Source organism: Prionailurus viverrinus, unplaced genomic scaffold (assembly GCF_022837055.1).
Source record: "Prionailurus viverrinus isolate Anna unplaced genomic scaffold, UM_Priviv_1.0 scaffold_42, whole genome shotgun sequence".
NCBI lineage: Eukaryota > Metazoa > Chordata > Mammalia > Carnivora > Felidae > Prionailurus > Prionailurus viverrinus.
In genome coordinates this window covers 3,122,558-3,145,408 of record NW_025927609.1, presented here as the reverse complement: position 1 = coordinate 3,145,408, position 22,851 = coordinate 3,122,558, and the positions used below count along the sequence as shown (strand labels likewise).

Sequence of the window (22,851 nt, the reverse complement as noted above, 5' to 3'; positions counted from 1 at the left end):
GGAAAACAAAACAAAAAAGCCCACGCCGGTCAACTATTTCCTTCCGATACTCGTGCGCCATCACGGTGGCAAGATGTCTCCTCCTAGGCCAAGGGCAGGGCTGAGACGGTCCCTCGCTCCCCGAACTGCCACTCCCAGCAACTGGAGACCAAGCAGGCGGACGGACCAGCATGCGGACCATCCCGCACTCCCTGCCGGGTTCCCAGCCCAGTGCGCGGGCGCCCAGAGGTGGCGACAGTCACTGAGAAGCAAGCTGCGGTGAGCCAGAGAGGCAACCTCCTCGGAGGACACAGCGTGGGTGGACCCAGACCAAGCGGATGGCGCTCAACGTTAAATGCAGCATGCGGGCGGCCGGCTGGCATCGTGACTACAGTTCGGGGACAGTGACATGGGCGCAGGCCTGCACCAGAGGGCGTCTGTGCCCAAGCCACTCTGGCAGGCTGGTGACAAGCCGGTGGCTGGGGTGGAACACGGGAACGGGGCCGGCGGCTCTTGCGCAGCTCCGGGCACATCCATGTGTAGGCCCCATCTCGGGACAGGCCCTGTGCTTCAGGACAGCACGGAGGCTCTTTGAACGAGACTAGAAGATTCCTGGGTGAGAGAAACGGGACACGGACGGGGCCACTGGCGGCACCAGATTAAAAGCCCTCTCTCCTACGGACGCCGGCACGGCCACCGTCCCGTCCAAGTGTCACTCACTGACCCTGCAGGAAGTCCAGGGCGCGGACCCCGGGTTCCCCGCAGCAGGGTCTCCGGCAGCCTCGGCGGAGAAACGCCACGTTACTCGCTCACACGTCGGGCACTGGGAACGGGCACGACCGTTGCGCGCGTGAATTTTCTTTCCCTTAATGGACGGGGCGCTTCATCTCACACCCTACGAGTTTAACACTGTGGTTCTGTCTATCACCCAAGACCCTCCCCCCCAGAACGGACGGTGTGTGCTGCAAAGGAGGAGACCCAGGCGGCCCGCGAGAAATGACTACACCGAGTACTGTATCACTACAAATTTTATTCAGAAACCCATCTTTGTGTTTTTTTGTTGTTTTTTAAAAAAAATTCCCGTTATGAACTGGTTTGGTCAATCAACTACAACACTGCCTAGCAGACATACGGTAAAAACGGCGTGGCTCAGAATCGCCCCGATCTTTCACGGTCTCTCGACCGCCTCCTGTCACGCTCCCGTCCCCCACCGCCGCCGCCGCCGCCACCGCCGCCGCCGCGACCGCGGTCTCTAGACCGAGAGCGACGCTCCCGAGACCGGGACCTCGATCTATGCCTGCAACCAAGGAAAAGAAACAAAGCTGTGGCATCCAAAGCAAAGCACACAACAAAGCCCCCACGCGGGCGGACGCCTCTGGGCGGACCCCGCGGAACGGATGGCACGATCAAGGAGGACCGTCGCGCCCGCCACACCGCACGCCCCGTGTAGACACGCCCCGTGTCAGGGAAACGGGCACAACGTCCTCCGTGTCCCGTGCTTCCAGAGCGCCGGCTCAGGGGCTTGGGGACGGTCTCCTGCCGCGGCGGCCCGGACACGCACCGCCCTCCTCCTGTGCCCGATGCTTCTTGTTGACAATGAGACGGAATCGCTAACGTCTGCACCTCCGGGCACGTGTTTACCAGGGGACGGGTGAGAACCCCCCGGGTCAGAACTCCATCCGAGCAGGGAAAGGGACGGTCTCCCGACGCCTTGGGTTTCTCTCTGTGCTGGGACAGCACGGTCTGCACTCAAAACACCAGGAGCGGGCCGGACCGTGCTCCCCCTTCTGCCCGTGGCCGCAAGCAAACCAAAGAAACCTGCCCAAACCCACGGACACCCGCAGTACGTGAAGGAAGTCACTCCACCTGCGGGCAAAAGACGCTGCGCACACGAACCCAATTTCGAGGGTTCCCCACTCACCCGTTCCCTCACTTCGGGACTGTGCGGGCGGGACATCCTTTTAAGGGCACGTTCTCAGACCTTAAGATACACACTACGTCCTCAACGGTGACCTTCACACCCGGGCCGAGCTCTCCTCGGGAAACGCTTCGCGAGAACGGACGGCGCCGCCAGCGGCAGCCAGCCCGCCGCAGTACTCACTTCTTGCGCCGGCGCCCGTACAGCTCCCGCCGCAGCTCTCTGGAGATGGGCTTCAGGTGCATGAAGTTGCAGAAGCCGCCCCGCGTGCACTCCCTGCGGGGGAGACAGAGGCCGCCATGCCGCGGGCCGCCCCCCACCCCCCGCCCCCGCCCCCCCCGGCCCCCGCGGGCCCCCCGTCACCTACCCCATCTCGTACTGGCGGCAGCACGCCTCTCTGAAGTCGGTCACCGGGGACAGCTCGGCGTGGATCGGCTGCCCGTTAAACCAACGGTTGTTCAAGTCGATCACGGCCTTCTCCGCGTCTTCTTCACGGCGAAACTGGAAAGACAGATCAAGAGGGCTTGCTGCCCCCACCTGACGGGAAGGTCTCCGGCTACCGAGCCACGGATACGCGTTCACGTGGCTCAAATGAGGTGGAAGGATGTCTTAGATCACGTTAAACACAGATCGTCCTTTACTTGCAACTGGATCACTTAATTTCGCGATGAGCCAAGATCGTACCGACACTGCCTTGGTTTTCAAACTCGGTTGGTTAACAAGAGCAAACGCAAGGATTTGTTTAGACCGGGAAGTTAAAAAAAAAAAGGGGGGGGGGGGAGGGAACCACAGGTATAAATTGACTGGCTTCTCGGGCGTCTAGACAGCCTGGCAGCAGCACCCTCTGAAGATCCCAACCCTGAAGGGCGGTGGCCGCGGCGCCCACAGGCGGCCGCCACGCCTGGGCAAGCCGGCTGGCGCACTCCAGTTCCAGTTCCCGCTAAGATCCCAAGGCACCAGCCTCCTCCTCCTGCCAGTCGCCAGTTGGGAGGGAGCACTCCCACGGGGCACGCCCTTCCTACCTTGACGTACACGTTCCCGACGAGGTGGTCTCCCAGGTTGTCACAGACGTTCATCTCCTCCACCTCGCCGTACTTCTCCTCCATTTCTGTAAAAACCTCCTGCGGGGAGAGGACGGCGGCTTGAGGGTCCCGACCCACGGGAGACGCACCCCCCCCCCCAAGTGCCAGTCGCTCACCTCAAAAAACTCGTCGTAGTGCTCCTGCATCTCCACGTCACTCACCGCGCCTGCGGACGACAGACACCTTGCTGGTTAGAGCGGGACCCCCGCCCGCAGGGCTCTGCGTTCACCCCAACTGCCACCGTGACACGTTAGTTATCTAGAGGAGCCGCGACAGCTGCGCTCTCCCGGAGCGCGGAGGTGCGGCGTGACAGCCAGTGGTTACAATTTTAAAGTGTGCTGAGGTCTTTAAGTGCCCCCTTATGACCATCTCCATTCTGGCTATGAAAATGACAAGTTTTAATCAGCATCAAAGGGCCACACTTTCAGAAAATGTAAGGAAATCATTTACTCTCAACAAATTTCTAAATGAAAGTCTTCTTTTTACGGTTTAAAATAGCGGCCAAAGAATCACACTGGTATGTTCTTCCTCTTCATTACGTTAAAGTAACAGTAGAAATCAGGATTAAGTGATTAAGGGCTAATGTTCCTGACTAATTTCTTTTACAGAGTATCAGCCACACACTATTACCGAATTCTTTCTGATGCGATTAAAACCCAAATGACCATAAAAACTCAGTAGGATAATTACCAAGTTCAATCACAGTATCTCGAGTGCCTCTGGATAGAGGGATGGTTACAATGCTTTGTTGAAGAAAGCATTCTTGTTTTATATTCCAGGACTATTTTCAAGTTTATTCTTCATAATTCACATGCACTAAGCGAAATCATGTCCATTGTGTGGGTAGATTTTTCGAATTTACATTCTATCCCCCAAATCGTTCTCTCTACAAAATTTTACCATTCAGATTCTAGAATTCTCTTGCCCTAAATCTGAGAAATCACAAAGCGGGGACGTCAATTAAACCCATGTTGCACACAGCTAGATGGGGGCAGCCTACAGAGGCGAGTGGCTTCAAAGCTGGGCCAGTTTAACCTTCAGTGGTCACCTTCCAAGGCCACGCTCCTTGGACTGGCGGCCTCACCTGCCACACCCACTGCAGGCCTGGGGGCCGAGGCAACGCCTTGGAGCAGTCTCCTAGGGCCCAGGAAAACCTTATCTTTAAGGACAAGCACTTGAGTCTTTGGATTCTGAGAATGGCTTAAATTTTTCTCATTCACGGGGGAGGGGCGAATTCCTGCATTTTAGTTATTTTTGAATTTCAGGAACCCAGCTTGCTTTAGAAGCCCAAAGTGAGCAAATGCACCGGGCAACAACGCAACAACTACTCCTCTAGGTGGCTATCGTGAATTTAACCTCCTTCCCTGAGTTGAAATCAGGTTGTGAACAACAGAAAAACTAGTCAGGAGAAAAGAAGGCCATTCCAAAGGGCAGATTTTAATGTTTACATTCCCTTCTCCACGTTGGAAAAAAATGAGAAAAGGTATTTGCACGCTCTAAGTGCCAGCAGTGTTGAGACTCAGTGCTGGTTAAATTACTGTTAGTCTCTTACTATAGAACAGCATTTATTTTAGTACCTCCCGGAAAGTCCGACTGGACAATGCTTGATAATGGGCATACTTTATCTTCTATACTCCGCTTAAAATTTGCCAGTCAACCAAACGACTAGAAGAACAGAGATGACCAACTAAGAAATTGGTCACCTGAAGAGTCAGCCCCACGACTCAATATATTTTAACTAATGTGTCCCCCAAATACCAGCTTTCTCATGGAAGCACTCCTAAACTGGGATTTGTACTTCTATACACGGAAGGGTATGCTAACAAGGGTTGTGAGTCTAGGACCCGGATGAACCTGGCTGGATGAAATTTACTCGGAGGCTCTGCTGCAGGTTCATCAGCTTAAACTGATTTTCTTCCTAAATCGAAGAATCGGAATTTCACTTAATTTGTCGAAGGTGGGCCCCATAATGGGAATATCTGGTACAGCTAAACCTTGGGTAGCATACGCAAAACAAGAGTACTGTGGATCGCAGATAAAGACACGAAGAATACTATGACACTGTTTTGTCAGCGAAGCCCCCCGCCCCCCTCTCCCCCACCCGCAGTCCCCAAGTACAGAATCAGGGCAAAGAGTGATTAACTGCTGTTACTCAACCGTCAGCTTCCCATCCCTTTTAGCCCAGGGCAGGGTTCTTACAAAAACTAGTAAGTCCATATATAAGCATTTCCCTCCGCCTGCTCATCTGAGTTCTTTAAAAAACAAAGCAAAACCAAGTATTTTGAAACAAGGGCTACCAAGCAAATCCCGCCACCGTCAGATTCAGGGAAACACACGATCTGCTACCGGGTCAGCACAGCACCGGGAAGCACAGCGTGTGGGCAGGAGAGCCTCAAGAGCCCCCTCCCCGGGCGTGTGCACTGTGCACCCACAGGCGCGCAGAGGCGAGGCCTCCCCGTCTGGGGCCGGCCCGAGGGGGAGGGGGTGCTGCGGGGCCCGCTCTGCTCTGTGGACCGCCCTGTACACTGAGGGGCCCCGGGCCAGAGGGGGATTTGCCTGATGCCTGTGGCTATGCAGGGGTTACATGTACACAGCGCCCCCTACTGACCTGTAGCTCTAAAACCACCTGGTGAATGAATGGCAAGGCGTCGGGGTCGGACCCCTTGATTTTAACAGGAGTCTAGGATACGTTTCAATTTACCTACGGATGACTGAATTGATTCCACAGCCCAATGGCCAGAAAATATACGCTTTAGCTTTCTGAAATTCCCAGGGGTACTGCTATGTATCGTGTTCTCGAAAAACTACCCCTCAGTAAATACAATGTTCGTGAACTTAACTTTGATGTTTCCCAGTACAGGAAGAAATCGTAATGTCTACAAAATGCCCCGTTCAGACCTATTTCCCCACCAAGCACACCTTTCATCTTCCAAATGTGGTACACTAACTCCTGAGGTTGGAGACAGCTACGTAAAGTATCTGATTAACGACTGAGTTGGCGTGGGGCTGGGGCTGGGGCTGGGGCTGGGGCTGGGGCTGGGGCTGGGGCTGGGGCTGGGGAGGACTCCGGAGTCCGTGCGACTCGGAGGGACCCCACTCGGGAAATACTCTCCGAACCATGCTCTCCACTAAAGCATGATCTCCCGACTGAGAGTATAAGAAGTCTAGTAAGAAATGAAACCTGAAAAGTAATTTCCAAACAATTTGGGTTCTTTTAGGCGAGAGAAACTCTGATGCTGCTGCTCTCGAGAGGGGAAGGACATAACTGCACGCTTAACTGCGAGTGTGTCCCCCCGAGGACGACGGTCTAGGTAAAGGGAGAGCAGCAGCCCCCAGCTATGGTGCCGGGAGGGCGTCCTTTCCGGTCACTGCTTCTCTTGCGAGGCAGCGGGCAGGAGTTCACGTCTCAGAGGTATCCGTGGGGCCGGGGGGGGTGGGGGGACAAAAGCTCTCGACACGTCTAGCGAAAGGCCGTCCTTGACCCTACACGGCAGACCAGGTGGAGTGGACACTGAGCTCTGACACGCAAGCCCAGGGAACCAGGGAAGGAACTTGTATGAACTTACAGCGCAAACCGTCAGCAGACTGGGAAGAGTTTTGAGGGTTACGGTAAATGTTCAAGAGGGCAATGGTCTGAAATACAAAACGCAACAACTTTATATTATGGAAAATTAAATGTAAACACTTCACCGGTTTCCTGTGGCGATCGCTTCGGTCAAGACTCAGTGCTGCAAAAAAGCAAGTTATTTCCTTTCGAAGCGGAGACGCGTTCTTAGCTGGTGGCTGTCTCGGAGCACCCTAACACTGCGACGTGACAGAGATCCCGTGATATGCTGATATTGTATTTCTGCTCGCGGAACGTGAAGATTCTCCGTCCCAAAGTTCCGGCCAAGAGTGCGGGCAACCTGGCAGGTTTCTGCCAAAGGGGGCTCAGACGTTCCGGAAGAACGTAACGAACCGAGGAAGCGCGTGCGTGAGCTGACGACAAAAGCCACAGCGGTAGAGAAATACAATAATTACATATCATGAGATCTCCACCTCCTAGAGGAAAAATCGTCATGGTGAAATAAAACCCACACTTATTGGGCAACTTACCTTATTGATTCCTAAATACGCCTAAGCTTTTTAATTTTACAGAAAGAACTTAATAAATGCCGGGGGTTCAGTCACTGTAAAGACCAGTGATTGGCTGGTTAACTTTCAAACGTCACATAGGCAGACCCCCTCCCTCTCGTTAACAAACGTCAACCGAGGGAGGAGGCCTCCCCAGCGGCCTCGCCTAGGCCAGCCTCCTGAACGTGGCTAAGTACCAGGTTCTTGCCGTGGGCGCCAAGGACCTCCATCACCTTGTCCTGTTTGCAACAGCCCTATGTCAGCAGCTCAGAAGCCAACATTATTTGTCTCAATTAAGAGTGGGCTCTTTAACACCATTGTTTTAAAAAAATTTCTCCAACTGTGGGACTTACAGTGTGAGCCGTCAGCCGTCTGTGCACTGTTTTGGGGATTACGATAGATGTTTTGAATCAAGATGGTCTGCGGGGAAAAAAAAATAAAAAGGGGAATTCTACTGGCTGCTGTGCATGTATCAGACAATTGCAAAGAGACAACCTGTTTGCAAATGGCTCAACCTTGTTTGCTTCCCACAAGCCAGACGCCTGTCCTCGGAAGAGCACACCCAAACCATCATATTATGGAAACAGAGTTTGAGCGGTGACGTGGGTCACGTCAGCCAGCAACCGACAAGGAACGATACTGGTTACTTTCAGTAGCCCCACGTTATTAAAGTGCTGGGATGCAAAACACGTAACAGAACGTGAACATCTTCTCATACTTTAAGCCAGCAGACACCAAGGTGTGGAAAAATTCACAGGATCACATTCCCCACACAAAGTTATTATCGTTTTTAAACCAAACGCGTAAGTCAACTGTATGCAGTCCATCAAGCTGTCTGGTCTCCCGGGAAACAGGCGCACCACAGGGGTTTCCTGACTGTCACGGTCACCTAGCACACGTTTAGGTTTGCTCGGTGGGACCTCTGTTTACATAATACAATAGCTTAAACATTTGTTCTTTTCCGATCCTTCCTTTAAGGGAAAAAAATCCTTTTAGCCCTTGTGCTTTAAACTGGATCAGGCAGACTTGAAACCTTACATTGTACCGTTCTTCTTAAAATCAAGTTGTCTGAAAAAACAAACCATGTTTAAGTTAGTAGGCTAATATATTACATGAATCTTAACGTCCACATCACTGCAAGAAGCTTAAAAAGAAACCCACACTGAGCTTTACAAGCTGAACCAATACACTGCAGGATTTAGAAAAATAAACGTTCAGTCTCAAAACAACATAGGTCCAAAGCAGTTTTGTGAGTGGTTTTACAAACCCGCCAGTTCATGTCTACCTACACTGAAAGGAAGCAGCTGTGTGGGTGCTTCCAAAGGGCCTGCTGGGGGGAACCCATATGGGAGAAACACCCGATAGCCAGACCACACGTACGAACACACGCAGACCCTCCTCTCAGGGCCTGGTATCTTCCCCAAGCCAGCAGGTCTTGGCCTTGGATAGTTCCCAAAGCTGTCCCGACTCAGTTTCCAACTCTGATAGAAAGCTACACTGAGCCCAAATACTCAACAAGAAATTCATTTTCGGTCTCACTCAGGTCATCTGGCTGGCAGTGGCTGTTTAGTGAAAGAGAATTCAAAGGGGGCAATGCAGTTCCATTAAAATCAGGGGAGGTCAGGATCACCTAAGACCGACCAACCAACCAAGCAAATCGAAACAAGATGCTCGAGTTAATACACACGACCGACCCCACTGAATGTTAATGGAATCGTTGCCTCTTTCTGACGTACGGTGCTCAAATTCGCTTCATGTTAACATTCTGAGGTCATCAATGCTTCGGAAAGAAAATAAGCCAAGTGTCCCTGGATAACTTAGAGTAAACTCTGTAGCGGGGTAACGTCTCTCAGCCCCACACTTGGTACATCTATAAGTAACCCTCTAAAATAAAAAAACTCAGTGGACACTTAAGACGTTTGGTTATTGCCCAATCTATGACCACTGGCTTAGTTGAGGAGATTTAGTTCATCTAAATGCAGTAGGGGGCCTTCACTTTCGAGTGTCCCCTTCTCTGTAAAGACAGTTTGCCTACTATTCTTCTTTTCTGATCTAATAAACTTCTGCCTGCTGGTCAAAAAGCAAAACAAAAAAACCCAAACCAACCAACCCGCCCCGCCCCACCAAACTGCAGTAAACAGAATATTTAAAACAAGTTCTCCAATATTCTGAAATTCGAAAAAGAGACATGTTTGTAAGTTATTAAGACAGATTCTTGTTAAACTGACCATGCTGTATCAGTGGAATAATGGGTGAGAGGAAGCCATCACCTCCCTTCTAAAAACACATTCAATTATGGGGTTTTCTACAGGCTCAAATTAGAAAATACTAACGACTCTTACAGCCATTGGCTGATTTTCCTAAATACTTAGAGGATGCTTACTCAGACTTTGTGGTCAGTTCGAAGGACCTCAAAAGCCCTCGGTCCGGAAAGACTACAGTTTTTCAAATTCCACATGTTCAGATAAACACGGTGGAAGTGTTCTGTTCCTACTACAGGTGCTTTCTCCCTTTAATTCATCACTGATCACTTGTAGGGTGCAAACCCTTGCCTGTTCCTCAGTGAAAACAAAACAACTCCAAAAATCATAATTTCTGACTGATCTGAACTCATGGCGGACCTAAGCCCAAGGTAACAGGTGCCCCTTAACTAACTGAACAGACTGGCTACAAATAGCTGAAGGTAAACACCCATCTTCTAACGTAAGTTTCATTTTTAATGTGTCTATGACATAGTGTCATGGCTAACCCCGGGGCCAGGGGTCTAACAGAGGGGGCACACTCAGGACTCCTGGAGAACCCTGAGCATATGCGGCAAGACGGGCCTGCTGAGAATTGTGCCAGTGCATCCTGTAGGTGGCTCTGGCCATCTCCGCTGCCTGGAGGGAGCAAAGAGCAGAAAACCCACTTTGCATCTACTGGTGCCGGGAAACAAGCTGACTCCAAGCTGGCACGGCCGCCCCCTCTGGACCCGTGTCTATGAGAGGGGCAGAGAGGGGGGTGAGGCAGCAAACATCACTCACTTCTTTGTACAAAGCTTCTCTAACGGTAAGAGGAGGGACCTGTGCTCGGAGACCTCCCACTGGGGGTGGTTCACCTGCCTCACTCTCATTGAAACAAAAGAACACACTCAGTTATGAACACAGGGAATGAAACTACTGGAGAAAAAAAAAACTCTACGTGATACACGGAGATTATTAACTGCCTCTGTAAAGCATATAAAGTTCTGATAATTTACATGAAAACAGAAAAAAGAAAGAAGAAACAAACAAACCTGGCTAAAGGTCGGTTTATTGTGCAACCGAGAGCATCTGTCTCCATGACGACATGCTCCAATTTTGAAATAAAATGAGCAGTTGACTCTGTAAGGGAAAACAAAAGCGGATTATTTTGCTGGGCAGATCAGACAAATGGAACTACATCAACACCGCGACATATGCTACCAAACTACTTTTCTTCTGCATCACAAGAACACAGCTGTGTGGTTTTCTTTGGTAGCAGGTACCCTCCCCTTCCTGGTAGTACTTCAGGACTACTAAGCTTCAACTTGCCGCCTGACAAACATGCCCCTCTTTCAAGGAAGAGGGCTTCAGTTCCACCCAGGGTCCCCCGCATCCAAATCCACTCCACTTTCCATTATGTTCTCTGCTCTCCTGTTTTTTCTTAAATGGAGTATCTAGTTTAAAACTAAATTTAACTAGGGGCGCCTGGGTGGCTGTCGGTTAAGCGTCCGACTTCAGCTCAGGTCACGATCTCGCGGTCCGGGAGTTCGAGCCCCACGTCGGGCTCTGGGCTGATGGCTCGGAGCCTGGAGCCTGTTTCCGATTCTGTGTCTCCCCCTCTCTCTGCCCCTCCCCCGTTCATGCTCTGTCTCTCTCTGTCCCAAAAATAAATAAACGTTGAAAAAAAATATTAAAAAACAAAAACAAAAAACTAAATTTAACTTAAAACATATCTGTTTCTTAGTGTTCCGCGATGAAATTCTCTCCTGAGGACACCGATATAGCACAGTGAGAGTTAAGATCTGACTCTGCCACTAGCTACCTGGGCCTGGGCAAGTTACCCCACCTCTCCTGGTCCCAGGAGCCACCTGTAAAATGAGGAAAATGCCAAGCTGGCATGGTTCCAAGAGTCAGATACCGTGCGTGCGTGCTTCATGCACAGTGCTCCTTAAGCACAATCGCTGTCTAAGGAAAACAGAAAACAAAGTCCGTGCTCTTTTGTCCATGACACCAGACCACCATGAAATTTCCAAACACAGGTCTGAAGTAAGGCAGTCTCCTGGTTTCAATGCACCGAAAACAAGCTCTTGGGGAACTCACCTGTCTGTTCCCACATAAGGCCACCTTCTGTCCCTATGGCAAAGTCCTCCCTTAACTACTGTTCAAATAGTTGGTGATCCAGTTTGATCCAGATCAAATCAAACTAGCAATCCAGCCATCGTGACAGCAATGTCAGGTGGCTTAGATTTGTGATGAAGTATGAAATCTTACTTGATGGGCCCCATTCAGATTTAGACCTGCAGAGGTGGGAGGGTTACCCCGTAGATTCAATTTTTTTTAGCAAGTTCAGACAGCCAATCCAGAGTTAGAATCAAAGGGCTTCAACAAAATCTGATAGTTCGCAAAGATCGATTGGCCACTGGCAGTTCAGGTAGCAATACAAATGGTAAAGTCTGAATTTATCGGGGGAGGAAAATGATCACTACACATTATTTGCAAATTTATCTCAGAGGCCTCACTTTACATGATCTAACTTGAATATACGACTTCCATCTTCAGAAAGTCACCCAAATGAAGAGCTCGTTTCAAGAATGCCTCAGAATGGGTAAAACCCCTGCCCAAACAATACCCAACTATTCTATATAACGAAAATAATCTTTGTTCTCGTACCTTCAGAGATGGCTTTCATTTCATACCACTCAATTAGAGTTTAGTACTAATCAGTCAAAACTTTCCTAGTGATCAACTTTTAGTGATCTACTTAAACTACTGAAATAATAAGACAGAAGACAAAAAGTGTGATTTACTATCACAGAAAAGATATTAGAAGACTAACCTTTGCTTGGATTTAGAAAACGTCCAAAACTTCAAATGTACAACTAGCTAAAGTTTTTTAATTGGCACACACCTACATTTCACTTCTAGCTTGAGGGAAAAAAAAAAGTTAGCACGAATCATCGTCTTCATTTTTTAGGAGTTGATATGGTCTCCTGGAAACTAAAACCCCACCAGTCTGCCTGAAATGAGCATATGAGTAACCTAGATCAAATAATCAAGTTTCCTGAATTAAAGCCATGCACACCTTTTATGATGCAGCTCTCAAAGGCTGAAATGTGGCTATTTATAGCAGGAATATAAAAACTTATTGGAATAAACCTCTAAACTAAAAGTTTTGTAGAGTACAATGGAAACCCCACCCAATACAGCTTTATACAAGAATAAGGAATAAAAACTTCATGGAACAGAAGTCATGGCCCACATTTCTAAGCTTGAGAATGAAACTAATGATGCGTTTTCCTGGCCTACACTCGGAGAAGGCTCTGTTTCTAGCGAAGCTGGCCCGTTCATTTGGGATCGTGTTTACAGGAAAAGTTCCCCAAGGTGCCTCCTCTGTGAGCCCAAAGCATTCAGGCAGCCTGCCTCTTCCACAGCACTTAAGAAATTTCAGAGCCTTTACTGTAATTTTACCCTTTACATGACAAGCAACCCCTTCCCCTCAAGTTCCTTGGCAACAAGATCCAAATTTTATTCATCTTTAAGTCAACAAATACAGATTTTAGGGTTGACGCTGAAAGAAATGTTTCCAGAGCGACAATGACTGATGATTGTCTTACAGTTTTGCTATTAAAAAATAGAACCCCCTCTTCTAAACAACACATTTTACAAGATGGACCTCATCCTGGAAAACAGAAACGATTTAAACAGTGTTTGAGGGGCGCCTGGCTGGCTGAGTCAGTGGAGCGTTGGACTCTGGATCTTGGGGTTGTGAGTCTGAGCCCCACGTTGGGTGTAGAGATTACTTAAAAACAAAACCTTTAAAAAAAAAAATAAATACAGTGTTTGAAAAAGTGGTATTATCTATGCCAAACTCGGATTTATCGTTAAGAATGCATACTAACATAAGCCTCGTACAGGCCAAAAGAATCCTAACATGGTAACTACTTATCCAAAAAGTAGATTAAGCCAGAGCTCAATCTTTAGGTTCTTAAAGTAAAAATTATCCTCCTAAATGAAAGGCATTTCCCTTTAGTCTCACCTTCAGTCAATGCACTGGGAATGAAAACGTCCCAAGGTGGCAATCGAAATCAAAATTAAATTTTTTTGCTTTTCACGTAACAACTGGGTAGGGAAGGCATGCAACTGTGAAAAGGGGGGTGGGGGACCCCACGTCTTTTATATTGGAATTACATCTCCGAGTACGTTAAAATCAGGTTACGCTGTCGTTTCTGATAACCCAGTTCGTCGTAACAGTTCTTCGAACCCAACGTCCTCACGACCCGCCCGATCGGTCGCTTAAACACGCCGAGAGGCTTTTTAAGTGGGTACAACCCCAACACTCGGGACCCGAAGTTATCTAACGATTTAATACGGGCGGGCTTTATGCTACTTGCCCGACACCACATTAAAGGCTGAAGTAGAAGAAATAGGCTAAAACGTTGACAACTTCAGCACAACTCAAGACGGCTCCAAGAGGCGGGGGGGGGCGCGGGGTCCGGGTCGCCAACAGACGGGACGGCCCGCGGGCCGCCCAGCAGCCCCAGGCGAGGGAGGCCGCGCCACCCGAGCGGAAACCCGCCGCCCGCCGGGGCGCCCATCGCCCGCCCCAGCGCCCACGAGGCGGCGGCGCGCGGCTCCGGAGGCCGGAAGGGCCGCCGCGCCCCTCCCCCCGCCTGCCCGCCCGGGCCTCCAGCCGCCGCCTGAGCCCCGCCGCCGCGCCCGCGCGCGCCCCGCCGGCCTTCCCGGCCCGGAGCCCCGGCGGGCGCCTCTCACTCACTTGTCTTTCTCGGTGCCGAAGATGGAGGCCAAGTACTCCGCCATTTCCCACCCGCCGCCGCCGCCGCCGCCGCCACTGCTGCCGACGCCGCCGACCCTGCCCGACGCCCGCGGGAGACGTCACCCGGACGCGACGACGCTCGCCCCGCCCCTACGGCGTGGCGGCGCTGCCCAATCGGGCGAGCCGTTGCCTGCGCGCGGGCGGGGCTTGGCGCGAGGGAGGCACCGCCCCCTCGGCCCCGGGAGCCCGCGCGCCGCCCGCCGGCGCCCCCTGCTGGTGCCCGCGCTCCTCGCGCGGTGGGCCCCGCGTCCCCTTTGCCGGGGAGCCCGCGCTCTTCGCTGTCGCCCCCTTCCCCGTCCGAGGCCCGTCGCCCCTACCCCTCGCTCTCCTCGCGCTCGGCCCCTCGGCCCCCCGGCCCCGGGAAGCCGAGCGCGCAGGCGGCGGCCGGAGAGAAGGCCGCGGGGCCGGGGCCGGGGCGTGCCTGACCGCGTGGGCGGGTTCCGCTGAGCCCGGGAAGTGCCCGCGCGCTCCCTGCCCGCACTTTGCCCTCGGTGACGACCCCTCCTCTCCCGCCCTCGCTGGCGGGGATGGAGCTGGAGGGGCGCCGCGCTGGGGCCTGGCCCGGGGAGAGCCGGGCGGGTGCGCAGAGGACCGGGCGCCCGTGGGAGTGCGGTGGGGTGGGGGACGAGAGCTCGCGGAAGTCCTGGAGACCGCGGAGGGATGCGGCACCAGGCAACGCGGGGACGGGGGCCCAGCCTCACTGTCCCCGAGCGCCAGGCCTCGGACCTAGGGACGCTGGGTCCCTCCCGCGGAGCCAGACGTTTCCAGTTTTGTTAGTTCATTCTTTTCTAATACAAGAAGATGCGTATGTGTATTTGTGGTTCCTCCTTCCATATCCATGCTTTTCTCCACCTTGCCTCATTTCACTAACCAACCGTCCTGGGAGATCGCTCAGTAGGAACACGTGGGCATAGTCCTCACTGCTTTTGCAGCTGTTGGGAGCTCCACTGTGTGGATGGTGACTCGCTCTATCAACCTGTTGACAATGGACTTGTGGGTTGTTTGCAGGCTCTGTCTTTTGCTAGCGCAGGCCTGCCACAAAGAGCCTCCTGCATGCGCCTTTTGTATCTGGGGCAAATGCACTGTTTGGCAATCTCCGAGCTTTCATATATTTTTTTCTTTTTTAGCGCTTATTTATTTTATTTTATTTTTTAAACTTGGTCTTTTTTTTTGTTTTTTTTTAACATTTATTTATTTTTGAGACAGAGAGAGACACAGCATGAATGGGGGAGGGTCAGAGAGAGAGACACAGAATCCGAAACAGGCTCCAGGCGCTGAGCTGTCAGCACAGAGCCGGATACGGGGCTTGAATCCAGGAACCTGAGCGGGAGGTGGATGGTTAACTGACTGGGCCACCCGGGCGCCCCAGAGCTTACATAATTAAACAGATGAAGTAATACAAATTTTATTCCCAGATGGGGACTGTGCAAAAGTGAGTTAACTGTGGCAGAAATGCTTAACGTTTTGGGGGTCTCCCGCGTGTTCAAATTTGATAAGAACACATTTGAGAGTGGGGTGCATGTGAAGATACGAGAATCAGATGCTTGTGTACCCCAAATGCAGTTGCACGGAGCCCTGGGTTTCCTTTGCGTACAATTTGAGAACTGTGGTTTAGGTGGTCCGTTGAGGATTATTTATTTATTTATTTATTTATTATTTTCAAGTATTTATTTTTGAGAGAGAGACAGCCCGAGGGGCAGAGAGAGAGGGAGACAGAAGATCCGAAGCGGGCTCCTCGCTGACAGCAGAGAGCCTGATGCAAGGTTCAAGTTTACAAATGGTGAGACTATGACCTGAGCCGAAGTCACATGCTTAACCCACCGAGCCACCCAGGTGCCCCCATTGAGGATTTTAAACAGGAGAGCTATGAACATATTTGTACTTTAGAAAAGGTCACTCTGCCGTACAGATCACGGTGTTTCCTATCATTGCTGCAACAAACCATTGCAAAGTAAATGGTTTCACACGCCAGCTTACTGTCTCACAGTTCTGTAGTTCAAAAGTCCGGTGGCCCCGGCAAGGCTGAAATCCAGGGGTCCGCCAGGTGGGCTTTATGGAGACTCCAGGAAAGAGTGGTTTGCAGGCTCATTCAGGGTGTTGGTAGGATTCAGGTCCAAGCGGTCTTAGGATGAGTTTCCTCTTTCCTAGCTTGCTGTCTGTCAGATTCCAGACACTGCCTGTGTTCCTTGCCTCCTGGCGCCCTTCAGGGACAGCCGTTTGAGTCTCTCTCATGCTTTGATCTCTCCTCCTCTGCCTCTAGCCAGAGAAATCTCTGCTTTTAAGGGCTCCAGGTACTAGGCCGGGCCCAGCTGGATGATCCAGGATACTTCCCCTAGTTTCGGGTCGGCGGCCTTAATTACATCAGCAGTTTCTCAACTTACTCTTTAGGGGATGAGACTCTTGGAGTGACATTAGAATCCTGCCTGGATTTGAGGGTAATAAGACCAGAGCTGAAGTTAGAGGGGCCGTTGTGTTGGTGAGAAAGGAGGAGCCTGAACTGGGGCTAGAGTGGCAGGTCTAGTGGTCAGCGTCCCGGGCTGCAAGATACGGCCGCGGCTGTAATGGACTGAGCTGCGTCCCTCTGAAACTCATATATTGAAGGCTTGACCCCCAGTCGCTCAGACTGTGACTGTATTCGGTGATGGGGCCTTTACGGAGGTGATTCAGGCAAAATGAGGCCATTAGGGTGGGCCCTGATCCATTTTGGCTGGTGTCCTTCGAAGCATTTGGGACAGGGATGCCTGGGTGGCTCAGTCGGTTAAGCATCCGACTTCGGCTCAGGTCATGATCTCTTGGTTCGTGAGTTTGAGCCCAGATCGGGCTCTCTGCTGTCAGCACAGAGCCTGCTTCAGAGCCTCTGTCTCTCTCTCTCTCTCTGCCCCTCCCCTGCTTGCTCTCTCTCTCTCAAAAAAAAAAAAAAGTTGGGACAGAGAGGCACACACAGGGATGACCTTTTGAGGACACAGGGGAAGACCCCATCCACAGTCCCAGGAGAGAGGCCTCAGGAGCAACAATCCCTGCCTTTACCTTGACCTTGACTCCGGCACTGAGAAAGAATAAATGTGTGTCGTTCAAGCCACATGTTTATGTGTTCAAAAGGGATTTTAAGAGGAAATTGGATCATTCGTCACACTGCTGGGAGTTCTGGGGAGTCCTGCTCTGAGAGCAGACCGCTGCACTGGTCTGGGGAGGAGCCCACTGGCCCTGCTGTGGCTACACTATGGTCCCCCCTCCTCCTATCCCCCTGTGACACCAGAGCTCCATGTGGCGGCACACGGCTGCTTGCTTGAGCCGGGTCTCAACACCTGTGCCTCTGTGTGTTCCTGGCCAGGTGGTCTGCGGGTCAACACACTCATGGCTGGCTCCTTGACTGGCCAAAGGGAGGGTCGGTGCCTATTAAGGCACAAAATGGCTGAGGAGAAACAGGTCTGGGGGTAGTTCTGGGCTCCGGGAGATTGCGTTATTTCATTACAGCTTTTCCCTCCTTGCCTGCCTGCCCGTGGTGCCCCACAGGCAGTACATGTTACGACCCGTCCACTGCTTTGGGGCTTGGTCCCGTACCTCGCTGTGGCCCACAGAATGCGAGCAGCTGAAAGTCCCTTCTAGAAGAGCAGGCCCCATCGCTCCTCGGCCTTTTGGCTAAGATCGAGTGTAGAAAAGCAGGTCCCAGGTGTCTGCTCCCCTGCGGTCCTGGGCCTGAGTGAAAAGCACAGGGAGTCAGGCCAACCAGACCTGCAGCTGAATCAGCCGCCCCAGCTGCCCTGCCGACAAGGAGCCAAAGAAGAGACTCATTTCTGCAAGTCACTGAGGTTATTTAACATCACCGTAGTGCTGCTGACTAATCCAGCAGGAGGGTGAAGGGCCAGGCAGACGTTCAGGTAGAAATGATCAGCAACCACCTGTATACATCAGTAACCTGTTCTGCGAGACAGAACGTTCTGTGATGAAGGAAATGCTTGACATTGGTGCTGTCCAGTGTTGTGACTGCCACTGGCCACATGTGAGCACTTGACATGCATCTGGGAGGATTGAGGTGCTGAATTTTAAATCTTATTAAAAAAAATTTTTTTTAATGTTTCATTACTTTTGAGAGACACAGAGAGACAGAGCATGAACGAGGGAGGGTCAGAGAGAGGGAGACACAGAATCGGAAGCAGGCTCTCGGCTCCGAGCTGTCAGCACAGAGCCCGACGCGGGGCTCGAACTCATGAACCGTGAGATCGTGACCTGAGCTGAAGTCGGGGCTTAACGGACTGAGCCACCCAGGTGCCCCAAAATTTTATTTAATTTTAATTAAGTTTAAACGTAAGTACCCATATACGGCTAATGGCTGCTATATTGGAGAGTATAGGTATATACACATCTAAAGTTCAGGAGAGAGGCCCAGGTAGAGTGGCATAATTTGGGATTCATTTATATGTATAGAGTTAACATATACAAATATATGTGGAACCCTGGAGCATATATACAGAATTTTAGTGTATGTGTGTTTTCCTGGGGGCAAATAACCCATGATTTTGTCAGATTCCCAAAGGGGTCTCTAGCCTCCAAAGTTAAGAGAAACTCTAGCCGGGGGCTCCCGGGTAGCTCAGTCAGTTGGGCATCTGACTCTTGATTTTGGCTCAGGTCATGGTCTTGGGGTTCGTGGATTTGAGTTCCACATTGGGCTCTGCACTGACGACACAGAGCCTGCTTGGGATTCTCGGTCTCCTCCTAGCTCTCTGCCCCTCCCCCGCTTGTGTTCATGCTCGTGCTCTCCCTCTCTCAAAAATAAACTTTTTTGAAAAAGAGAGAGAGGGGCGCCTGGGTGGCACAGTCGGTTGAGCGTCCGACTTCAGCCAGGTCACAATCTCGCGGTCCGTGAGTTCGAGCCCCGCGTCGGGCTCTGGGCTGATGGCTCAGAGCCTGGAGCCTGTTTCCGAATCTGTGTCTCCCTCTCTCTCTGCCCCTCCCCCGTTCATGCTCTGTCTCTCTCTGTCCCAAAAATAAATAAATGTTGAAAAAAAAATTAAAAAAAAAAAAAAGAAAAAGAGAGAGAAACTCTAGGCCCTTGAGAATCCTGGATGTTGCCTGGTGGTTAAGAATCCCAAGTATTGAGAGCAGGTCAAGGGCCAGAGCCCCAAGGGACAGCAGTGTCTGGGTGGGGGTAGCAGCAGGACCCCTTAGGGGAGACTGGGAAGTGACATCTGGTGGAAGAGAGTCAGAGTCGGGAAGCCAGGAGACCAGATGATCTCAAAAGCAGCTGTCACAACAGAGGGCAACAAGAGGTGGCCGAGAAGGGGCTGTGCAGCAGGACTATGGGTGGTCTTGGCTGGGAGGGGACTGTATGCTGAACACCAGTGTTTGGATGAATTCACCTGTTCATTTGGTGACAGAACATTCCCTACCTGGGAAAGAGCTGGATCGGCAAACCAGAAACCTCTCTTAGGAAGAACAGGGACTCAGAGGTGAGGCCAGATAAGTGACAAGACAGATGCCAGTTCAGCAGGTGCTATCTTATCCAGAGGGTGCAGCTGTAGGGCATGGCCCAGGGAGGATGACTCCTGAAGAGCTCGAAGCTGGAAAGAAGGTGTCAGCTGTGGAGCCTCTGGGAGAAGTGGTAGAAGTAAAGGGTGAAGTCTGAACTGAAATACAAGGCTCCATGACAAGGAATTAATGTGGTTACCAGAACCTGGGCCACCAACATCATTCCTCCATCCATTCCCCCCTCATCCATCCATCCATCCATCCATCCATCCATCCAATCATCTATCTGTCCATCCATCCATCCATCCATCCATCCACCCATCCATCCAATCATCTACCTATCTGTCCATCCATCCATCCATCCATCCATCCACCCATGTACCCACCCATCCATCCATTCACCCACCCATCTATCCATCCACCCAAATATCCTTCATCTAACCATCTATCCATTCAACCATCTGTCCATTCACCCATCCATCCATCTGTCCATCACTCATCCATCCATCCACCCATTAATCATCCACCCATCCATCCATCATCTATCCATCTAACCATATATCTGTCTATCTGTCCATTCATCACTCATCCATCCATCCATCATCCACCCACCCATCCATCCAATCATCTATCTACCCACCCATCCATCCATTTACCCACCCATCTATCCATCCATCCAAATATCCTTCATCTAACCATCTATCCATCCAACCGTCTGTCCATCCACCCATCCATCCATCTGTCCATCACTCATCCATCCATCCATCCACCCATCCATCCATCATCTATCCATCTAACCATATATCTGTCTATCTGTCCATTCATCACTCATCCACTCATCCATCCATCCATCATCCACCCACCCATCCAACAATCCATCCGTTCATCCACCCATCTATCCATGACCCATCCATCCATCTATCCACCCATCCAAATATCCTTACATCTAATCCTCCACCCATCCGTCCATCCAACCATCAGCTCATCCATCCAACCATCCATCCATCTGTCCATCCATCCAAATATCCTTCATTCAACTATCCATCCATCCATCCATCCATCCAACCATCCATTCATCCACCCATCTGTTCATCCATTATCTGATATTTTGGGGCATGTCTGATATGCCAGTTACTGAGGCATGTACACAGACATAGTTGAGAAGACAGATCTCCACTTAGAAGTCTGCCAAACACCTTAAGCTCAACATGTTTCCAAATGATCTCATTTTCTCCTCTGCCCACCTCCAGACCTTCATCTTCTCCAGCCTTTAGTGACTGTTAGTCATCCACACTGTAAGTCTGCATGGGTGGTCCTTGGTTTTCTGTCTCTCTTACTCTCCTATCCATTCTAATTCCTTGACTTCTCTCAACTGTATCGGCTCCTCTTGGTCAGACCTCAGTGCACCTGGGTCACCATAATGGTACAAATGCTGTTCTCGTCCACTCAGGCTGCTGTGGCGGAAGAATACAGACAGGATGGCTTATGAATGACAGACATGTATGTCTCACAGTTCTGGAGGCTGGAAGTCCGAGGACAGGGCGCCAGCAGATTTGGTGTCCAGTTGTCATGAGCACGGTACGAAGGCACACACATGAACGAGGTGTGTCTTTCCCAACGGCGGCTTGATTCGGTCAGAAAGCAAGGTTGACATAACTGTAAAGCAGATTCAGGATTCTAAACTCAATGACCCTCCACTAAGCATTTAACACGGCTTCTTACACCTCGCACAAAGCAAAGCACAAGACGAGCCACACAACAGACAAGATACGGCATGGGGTAGGAAGTTCACCAACCGAACGCAAAGTCTGTGGGTGCGAGGTTGAGATAAGGCCTCGGTCAGTTCCGGGTCAGCCCTCGGTGCTCACTGTTTATTATGTCCAAGCAGCGGAGGGTCTCTGTTCCTGTTGGAGATGAACCGGACAGAGGCTTTGGCGGCAGCTGCCTTTCTGAGGTGGTCAGACACAGAGGGGTCACGTCTGCCCTCCCTTTTTAAAGGGATGTCATCAGCCTTGGGCCCCTGCAGATCTCCCCTGCTCCTGCTGGTGATCAGTTCCGGGGTGTCTCCAGCCGGTGCTGGTCTGGGTGGTGCCTGGTCTTAGCTCAGCACCGTTGGCTGCTGTGTCACTGATGACGAAAGTCACTGCTTGGCATGAGTGCCTCCGTCCTGCTCTCTACACTGGCCACAGCTCACTTCCTTGTTCACAGACGGCATCTTCTCACTGTGTCCTCACAGTGCGGAAGGGGCGAGGGTGCTCCCTGGGGCCTCCTTCATCAGGGCACGGACCCCAGTCCCTAGTCCTCAGGGCCTCGTCACCTCCCAGAGGCCCCGCCTCTGACTACCATCGCCGCTGGGGGGCGGTTTCCACATGTGAACTTCAGGGGGGGGACGTTCGGACCATAGCGGTCCACTCCTGGCCCCCAGATTCACGTCCTTCTCGCATGAGAACTACATTCACTCCATCACAACAGCCGAGTGTTAACTCATTCCAGCAGCTACTCCGAAGTCTGATCTCAATCTCATCCGAGTCAGGGGTGGGGGAGACCCCAGCTGCGTTTCTCCTGAGGCGGATTCCTCTCCGGCTGTGGGCCTGTCCCTCCAGCAACGGTGGGGCACCGGACGGGCACTCCCACTCCGAAGGGGAGCAACCGGAAGAAGGAAGGGGTGACAGGGCTGAGGAGGTCCAAACTAAGCAAGAAACAGAGTTTGAGGCTTGAGAAGAATCCTCTGGCTCGATCCTCTGTCCTCCAGGACTGCTGGAGCTGGGTCCTGAGCCAAGCTTTGCTAGGCAGGGGATCGTTCCCTAAGGCTCTGGGCGGCCCTGCCCTCCGGGCTTTGCGTGGCCCCACCCTGGTATGACTCTGGGCCAGTGCCCTGCCCCCAAGGTGGCTCTTAGGAGGGAGCCCTGGTTACTGAGCTATAGCTCCTCCCGGAGGCCCAGTCCTTTGAAATCTAGGTAGAGGCAGACATGCCCCCCAGCACAGGAGCCACACCTGGGCACCACCGGAGTGGGGGGGGGGGGGTGGTGAGAGGTAGCGATGTATCGGCTGGCCCTGCAGGGGCTGTTCTGCCTCTGTGAAAGTCTCCCTGCTGGAGGTGTGCACCCTGGGCCGGAGATGGGAATAGTCCCCAGGCGGCCTTCAGGGTCCTTCTCCCTCATCTTGGAGATTAGCTTCTAATCTCTTTATCAACGGTCACCAGAACGCATCCTTCCGGTTCTCGTTTTGCAATATACA

At 51.7% G+C, this 22,851-nt stretch overlaps 1 protein-coding gene and 1 long non-coding RNA gene across 8 annotated transcripts; both read right to left on the bottom strand.

Moving 5' to 3' along the window:
- Positions 1–989: 989 nt before the first annotated feature.
- U2AF1 (U2 small nuclear RNA auxiliary factor 1) lies at positions 990–14,246 on the bottom strand. 7 transcript variants are annotated; one of them, XM_047846998.1, is made up of 9 exons: positions 13,351–13,818; positions 10,367–10,454; positions 7,446–7,512; positions 6,546–6,612; positions 3,096–3,145; positions 2,920–3,018; positions 2,265–2,398; positions 2,081–2,173; positions 990–1,276 (listed from the first exon to the last, which is right to left on the bottom strand). In XM_047846998.1, the coding sequence occupies exons 5-9, from the start codon at positions 3,123–3,125 to the stop codon at positions 1,129–1,131; spliced, it is 504 nt and encodes a 167-aa protein (XP_047702954.1). In that variant the 5' UTR covers positions 3,126–3,145; positions 6,546–6,612; positions 7,446–7,512; positions 10,367–10,454; positions 13,351–13,818; the 3' UTR covers positions 990–1,128. The 7 variants fall into 7 exon arrangements, with proteins under 7 accessions (XP_047702954.1, XP_047702952.1, XP_047702950.1 ...); XM_047846996.1 differs by lacking the exons at positions 6,546–6,612; positions 13,351–13,818 and adding an exon at positions 14,089–14,246; XM_047846994.1 differs by lacking the exons at positions 7,446–7,512; positions 13,351–13,818 and adding an exon at positions 14,089–14,246 and having other exon boundaries at positions 6,546–6,633.
- Positions 14,247–15,920: 1,674 nt separating this feature from the next.
- On the bottom strand, positions 15,921–22,404 carry LOC125159042 (uncharacterized). The gene is made up of 3 exons (XR_007149662.1): positions 20,859–22,404; positions 19,536–19,735; positions 15,921–17,844 (listed from the first exon to the last, which is right to left on the bottom strand). It is a non-coding gene; the product is annotated as an uncharacterized LOC125159042 (long non-coding RNA).
- Between the last annotated feature and the right edge of the window lie 447 nt (positions 22,405–22,851).

Coding starts and splice junctions, on each gene's coding strand:
- U2AF1 (XM_047846994.1), bottom strand. CDS start 14,132: ATGGCGGAGTACTTGGCCTCCATCTTCGGCACCGAGAAAGACAA. Junction 2,399..2,919: donor TCGGGAACGTGTACGTCAAG/GTAGGAAGGGCG, acceptor CTGTCTTTCCAG/TTTCGCCGTGAAGAAGACGC. Junction 2,174..2,264: donor TGCCGCCAGTACGAGATGGG/GTAGGTGACGGG, acceptor TCTCCCCCGCAG/GGAGTGCACGCGGGGCGGCT.